The sequence below is a fragment of the Castanea sativa genome, chromosome 5, assembly GCF_040712315.1.
Source record: "Castanea sativa cultivar Marrone di Chiusa Pesio chromosome 5, ASM4071231v1".
Taxonomy (NCBI): domain Eukaryota; kingdom Viridiplantae; phylum Streptophyta; class Magnoliopsida; order Fagales; family Fagaceae; genus Castanea; species Castanea sativa.
The window spans coordinates 44,762,641-44,770,372 of record NC_134017.1 but is presented as its reverse complement, the minus strand read 5'-3'; the positions used below and the strand labels follow the sequence as shown (position 1 = coordinate 44,770,372).

General features: G+C 35.1%; 1 protein-coding gene across 1 annotated transcript; it reads left to right on the top strand.

Moving 5' to 3' along the window:
- Positions 1-6,674: 6,674 nt before the first annotated feature.
- Positions 6,675-7,309, top strand: LOC142635261 (uncharacterized). Its single transcript, XM_075809450.1, has 2 exons — positions 6,675-6,929; positions 6,977-7,309. The coding sequence occupies exons 1-2, from the start codon at positions 6,675-6,677 to the stop codon at positions 7,307-7,309; spliced, it is 588 nt and encodes a 195-aa protein (XP_075665565.1).
- The last annotated feature ends 423 nt before the right edge of the window (positions 7,310-7,732 follow it).

Genomic DNA, 7,732 nt, shown 5'->3' with positions numbered 1-7,732 from the left:
TCGGGTAGAGATCTGAGCACTTTTCTCACAATTTTGGGTTTAGGAATGGTTTCCCCAAGATTGAAGGTTGAGTTCACTATGTCCTTGAGCTTGGCATATAACTCATCAAACGACTCATCCTTTTCCATCTTAATTTCTTCGAAGCTAGTAGTGAGCCTCTGTAGCTTCAAATCTTTGACAGCCTTTGTTCCCTCATAGGTTCTCTGAAGGATGGTCCATGCTTCCTTAATAGTTTCAGTGGAGGATATCTTCTTGAACTCCTCATTTGTGACCGCACTGAATAATGCATTCAATGCTCTGCTGTTGAAGTTTGCCACCTTGATCTTAGCTTCATCCCAGTCGGCCGTCGCTTCTTTAGGCTTGGTCTAGCCTATCTCCACAGCTTACCACACCTTCTCATCTAGTGACTGCAAGAAAGCTCTCATGCGTAACTTCCAGTATGCATAGTTAGTACCATCAAATAATGGAGGTATAATAAGAGACTGACCTCTATCCATGACAAACAGGGGTCAATGGATCACACACAAAGATTAACCCTAATCAGAGTGTGCCTACTCTGATACCACTTGATAGGCCAAAAACGTATTGACCCCTTGTGATGAATTAAGTTGATTAATTAGCCAAGTTATTAATTAATCAAATTAACATGCAAACGCGTGGTAGCATAAACAAATCACCAATAAACTAAAGTATGCAGTGGAAAATAAATGATACGGTGATTTATTTATGAATGGAGAAAACCTACACGGCAAAAACCTCACCAGATGATTTTAAGGTCACCTCTCTCGAAATTCCACTATTATCACAACAAGCGGTTATAAGTAAAGGAATCCCAAGTACCTTACCAACCTACAGTTGAACCCTTACCCCAATACCCAATTGGACTTGTTCTATAGTGACAATTTCTCCTTTCAATGCACGGCTCCCAAGTACATGACTAACCAATTGCGCGGATTCCAGTACGCGACTTCAATCACCAACTAGAGAAGATTGTTGGCTGCAAAGTTCTTCAATTCATCCACATGATGAAGATCAAGAAGATGCTTGGTTACAAAACCCTACGGTGCAAAGACACAGCAACTTCTTCACAAGAGAGATGAACTAGGGCAAGAACTTCATCTCAAGTCACAATTTGCATGAACAACGAATTCTTAATACTTGTGCAACTTTCATCACTTTGACGACCCTTAAAATAATTCTTTTATATGTTTAGGGTTAGGAGAAAAGAAAGCTCAAAGACACATCCACGGATTGAAATCAAAACAGAACTCAGAATCTGTTTTTCTTAAATTTCAATCGATAGAGGTATCGAGATGCTGTCGAGCAACTGTTGAGCCACGGGGCTGGAACAGCTCTTTAAACCTTGATATATGCTAGCTGTCGAGTTTTAATGAACTTGCACTTTTCAACTTGTTTCTTGGATAGACTTGATGACTTCAACACTTGATCTTGAAACACAATTTCTTGAAGTATAAAACTCATCCTAATTCTACCCAATTACAAGTAAAGTGCGTTTTGTCAAAAGATTAGCCAATTACATAAATGAATGACATATGTTCTAAACAACTGAAACACATATGTCCCGTTAATAAATTTTGGTCCCCAGCTACAATGATGAGCTTGAAATAGGAAATTAAAGAGTTCTCAATATTTTGGAGGTAATTACAATTCAAAAGTGCTTAAATCGCTTTGAAAAAGATATTGAAAAATGATATTTGCTCACTTTTTTTATCATAAATTTTTAACCACAAAGAAACCTTCGGGGAAATTTATTTCATTGAAAAGTAGACATCCCGACCTTCAATTTGAACATAAATTTTACCTAATTTGAATTAAAAATGAGTGAGTTATGACCGTTTGAAGTGGGGCTAATAGTGCAGTTAAGCTAATAGTGCAGTCAAATTAGGGTTCTAAGTGAACTTGCCTATGCAGCCCTTAAACATGCTTATGCAGGCCAATTTCTAGGTCTTTAGAACATCAGTTTTGGGTTCCCAACACCTCAATCTTTTATGGAGGCCCCTAGACCATTAGGATTGTCAAAAAACCTCTAAAAAGCCCTAAAACCCTTGTTTAGTCGTACAAATACCGATCTTATGTCTCCAATTCAAAGGCTAGCTAAAGAGAGTTTATTTTGGTGCCTCCACTTTTCTAAAACCCTATTTCATATTTTCTAAACACTCACACAACACCTAAGTATGCTTTTTATAGATTCAAAACCTTCCTTTAGTAATCTATTAAGGCAGAAAGTTATTCTTAATATGGGGTTCTAAATCTTTTTTCAAAGAATATTATTTTGAGGTGTGATTCCTTGTTTCTATCGTGTTCTTTGGTTATCCTTTTTATCTCTATATAATCACTGTATTGTAAGCACTGAGGGATCATTTAAATATCCTTAAATCTGTGATTCTAAATCAATATAGTTTTCTTTCCATGATTTACTACTTTGCTTTGTAAGATCCATATGAATCTCTTGTTATAGTTTATTTATAAGTTTGTTTTGTTTAGTTTAATGATTATGGCTTTCTTTTATGCATGTTAATATGATCTTAATTTGATTATAATCTGATTTTTGTTGTTCTTGTGCCTTTCTTTGTGTTCTTGTGTTAGATCAACATGTTTTTCTTGATGTAGTTTATTTTATGTTTATCTTTAATTTGTTTAATTTCCATGTTCCTTTTCTTTTTATGTTAATCTAATATTGAGTTGATCATATTTGTTTTTATGTTTTCTCAAATGTTTTAGTACTTGTGTTAGACTCTTTGATTTGATGTAAAAAAGTGATTTTTCTAGATTCTACATTGAGGATGCACACACATGCTTGAGGATGTGCATAGGGTTTTGACCTTGTGCGTACACATGGTTGAGTTTGTGTATGCATCCCAAACCCAGATTTGGTCCAAAACCCTAATTTTGTTTTAATTAATTAAATTCCATGTATTTTGTGAATTATTTGACTTTCAATTCTATGTCTTAGGTTAATTAATTGATATTTTGTTTCCCATGTTTATTTTAGTCTTTTCTGACATGTTTGGTTTGTTTGATATTTTTCCTTACATGTTTAATTTGATTGTCAGTTTTCCTTTTTAATATAATTTGTTTGATTATGTTTTAATGTGTTCCTATTTTTGTTGTGACGTGATATTTAACATGTTGTGTGTGCTCTTTTCATTTAGCATTAGGACATAAATAATAAAATCTTTAATCAAATATGACCTATCAACACATATGGAGGCCGATTCACAAACTGAGCGGTTTTGGGTGCCTAACACTTTACCAAGTCATACCCTAACTTCGAACCCAATGTCTAGTGCGTAAACCTATGTAAGTGAATAGCCCAAAAGACCTGATTTTGGCTCTTGGACCTAAATGAGGTGGCGACTCCCAAATCTCCTCCTTCGGCCCATTCGGCTGAGGCATACCTCCCACGGGGGGCATGAACCATGTGTGTAGAGCGAGATGGTGCACTCACAGCATCACATTTAGCTTAACTAAAGCTAACCTAATTGTTTTCACCGACCTAGAAGAAATCTTACAAAGCTTATTATAAGCTTTTTATAGCATGGCATTATTAGCTAGTTCATCATAAGTTGAATTCACAAAAACTCTCAACGACCTCTCTTTCTTCCATTAGAGAGGTTGTGAAAGCCATGAACTTTCCCTCCTTTCTACTCTTTGATTCACTATTCTTGGACTCAACATCACTAAGGGTGGCTGCCATAACCCATTATGTGACTGTAACCCATGCTACCATGATCCATTGACAACATGAGTCAAGGATCAACTCAAGAACCAAACTCTAGTATGGGATTAACCTGGCTTTGATTCCAATTGAAATAATAGATTAAACCCCTTAATTTACTTTATAATGGGAAAAACCCATCTTTATGAAGCATATCAATTATGATGTTCCTTAATATCCCATTAACAAGCCTCGATAAACAAATCCCATTTAATATATTGTGTTGTAAAATAAAAAACACTAGTGATTTATTGACAAAGTGAAAAACCAATGGATGAAAAAAAATCCTTTAAGTATTACCACTGGTCTCAAAAAAAAAAAAAAAATCAATTACTAGAATCGAAGTTTCACAATTGAAACATACACATGTTTCTTATAGCTTTCAATAGTAGAACTAACAAATATGACCTCCACACTACTCAAAACCCTCCTAGACTCTTTTAATATGGAACTCTCTACATGGACCTCATCTATGACTTCAAGGACTATCTCGAAGCTTCTTCACAATTACGTTTTGTGATGGCTATGTGATCAGTTTCAATTTTCAATCAACAATTAATCTTAACAATACTACCTTCTGATTTATTGCTTGATCTTCGGTATTGTGATGATATAGAAAGAATTAGGTTTTTCACTCTTTGATGCACAATAATAGGGCATAGAGAAAAATAAGTGTGGAGAAGAAGCAGTTGAGCTCATTCCCTTCGCTTCCTGGGCCCAAAGCAGTGCAGTCTTTCCTGGCCAAATCAAGGATTTGGGGCTTCTTGCTATGCTACTTAATATAGAAATCTATTTTTTTTAGTAATATGAATTGTTTTAAAGATCCAATAAATCGGGTAATGAATTGAAATTTAAGCCTTACATGCTAAAGTATTGTGATGACATAGAAAGTATTAGGTTTTTCACTCTTTGATGCACAATAATAGCTCTCTCTTGTTTTCAATCCATTATAATACATCTTTGGATACTTTAGCATTTAAGGCTTAAATTTCAATTCATTACTCGATTTATTGGATCTTTAAAAGAATTCTGCTTCTTGATTCTCGATCAGTCAAGATTTGATCAAGAGTTGATCGATAAATAATTCTTGACCTATCAAGAGTCAATTGAGTTGCAGTTGAGAAATTGAAGATTACGTTAACTTGAGCTGAATCTATAACAGCATAAAAAATTAAACAAAAATTACATTGTCATGAATTAATTTTTCCAACACTATATCTAACATAGGTCATATCACTCGTTAGAAGATTTGTATAGTGATCATTAGTGAAGAAAAATGGTGGTTAAACTATGCAGGAAAAAGCAATTTGAAACATTAGGATTTGGTTTCAAGGAATCATTTGTTTGCCATTGTAAAGTTGTGATTTACAATTATGTTTTATCTTGGCTTTATTCCATGACAAAAAGTGTTGTAATTGCTTTAATTTTGTTCATTGTATTTTGTGGGATTTTATTGTATTGGGTTTAGTATTAAGTTGGTGAAGAATTGAGCATGAAATGAAGAATTAGTGCAGTTTTGTGATTGGCTCGCAAGTAGCTCGCGAGAAGGGTTCCCACGAAAAGGGCACGTGAGAAGCACATGTTGGAAGCTAAAGAGTTATGCCAGCCTGGAGGATTTCGGAAGTGTCTTGCGGGTAAGGCATTCTCATGAGATATTCGCGAAACTCTTTGCCTAGAGGATTTTAAGTGTGACTTTCTTATCCTTCACCCATACTATATATACCCTCATTACCCACAAATGTATGAGAGGTCATTCATAGAGAAAAAACCTAGATAGGTTTTCAACAACACACATACCCATCCTTTTAGAGATAGAGCTACTCATCTTTAGTGAGAAATCATTTTAGCCTTTTCTCTTTCCTTCTCTCATTGTCATACCTTGAAAGGAGATTTATGCTCAAATACAGCCCACACCTTTTTAGAGTGTAAAGAGTGTTTTGGAGCTTGGGAAGTTTTGGGGATTTGCCAAAAGAAGCCGTGAGGCTTGGCGGATGCAATAAGGCATATTGCTGGATCCAGAAAGCTAGATAAGATACGGTTCCGAGAAGCCTTATTGGAGTAGGAGCTTAGAGGGCTTAAGTGCATTGGGTAAATTAGGCTTAGAGGGTTTCTTGCTATTCGTGTTTCTCAACTTATTGTATAGTGGATTGATTTACTGCTTGGAGGGCGGCAGAGACCTTTTTCGCTGAGTTCTTTGGTTTCCTCTTTGATAACACGTCTTGGTGTTATCTTGTGGTTGTATCTCTCTTCCTTTACTCATGTGCTTTACTTTTATTGTCTGTTATTCATGTTTATGTACTAGAGTAGTTATCGGTTTATTGTGTTTTATTTACTTTTGTTCTGTACTTAGATAAGTTAGAGTAAAAGCAATAGGGTCTAAAGAAGCTTTTGTGTTTTTACAAAAATCCGAGCTTTCAGCCATTATTTCAAAATATGGAAAAAAACAGAAAAGGAAGAAGAAGCAGTTATTGTTGATAACATGCTCACACCATTGGCAGTCAAGGGGATTGAATGTATAGGCTGTAAGGGTTGAATCAATGGAATCAATGGCGTGGGTAAGAAGGTTAGGATTCCATGTTAGAGTTAATTTGTAATTTTAATAAAGAAATTTCTAGATGATGGCTGTTAGTATTCCAGGTGATAAATTGTTTGTGTTCCTAAGGGTTAGTTATTTGTATCTAGAAGTCTAGAAGCCACTTTCCAGTATAAATAAGTGCTATTGTACTGTTTTATGCAGATCAGAAAAAATTTGTCTGGCATTGTGTAGGAGCAGCAGCTCTACATCATAAAAAAAACCTTGCAATCCATTGCACTTTATCAATAAAACTTCCGAAAATGCCAACAAATTTTGGTATTAGAGCTAGCCCATATAGCCTATACAACACTTGTTATTTATTTCTTCACCCACTATTAAACCTCTCTTTAGTTATTCTCCATGGATGCCAAATTTGGAGATGTCTTGTTTTCCTATTCAACAAACCAGGCTCCTATTTTCAATAGAGAACACTATGACTACTGGAACTCTCAATTGATGACCATTTTCATTTTCCAAGATTTATGGGATTTGATTGAAGATGGTTTCGAAGACCCACTAGCAACCAGGAATTCTTCTTGGACTGATGCAAATCAAAAAGAGTACAAAGGAAAATTGAAGAAAAATGCTACTGCCTTGAGGATCATTCAACATGGGGTAAGCAAGTCTATCTATCCCAAAAGTTTTGGTATTAAACGTAAAAGGAGTTTCTAGGCTCAAATAAAGCCATCTCTGTTAAGCTTCAAATTTTGTGGAGAGACATTGATAATTTGACAATGAAAGAAACTGAATCTGTCAAAGATTTCAATTCAAGAGTTGCTAAGATTGTTAATCAAATCAATAGCTATGGAGATACTATTCAAGAGAAGAAACTTGTTGAGAAGATATTCTGGAGTTTGCCTAAAAAATTTGACCATATAGTAGCAGCAATAGAAGAATCTAAAGACCTATCAGTTCTTACTATGTACGAATTGATGGGGTCTCTTGAAGCACATGAAGGAAGGATGAGCAGATTTTCAAGCCAGCCATTAGAGTAAGCATTTCAATCAAAGCTGAATGTCTCTCATAATGAAATTTCCAAAGAATAGGGGAAAAAAGGAGGCAATTATCAAAAGAAGTGTCAATATGGAAAAGGCCGAGGCACGTGCAAAGAAGGGCAGAACAAAGTATGAGAAAAGAATGGAGAAAAATACCAGCAAAAACAAGGTACCTCTAGTGGCCAATGTCTTATTTACAAGAAACCTGGTCATGAGTCAAAGGAATATCGTTTTAGATGCAAAATTCCTAATCACTTTAAAAGAAATTGCTGGTACCGATTCAAACAAGAGAAAAATGATGTAAATTTTGTAAAAGATAGTCAAGAAGATTAGTTATTTTATTCTTGCTTGAATGCTCAACATGAAACACAAGATACATGGTTTCTAGATATTGGATGCAACAGCCATATAACAATGAATTCC

Coding starts and splice junctions, on each gene's coding strand:
- LOC142635261 (XM_075809450.1), top strand. CDS start 6,675: ATGGATGCCAAATTTGGAGATGTCTTGTTTTCCTATTCAACAAACCAG. Junction 6,930..6,976: donor TGAGGATCATTCAACATGGG/GTAAGCAAGTCT, acceptor TAAACGTAAAAG/GAGTTTCTAGGCTCAAATAA.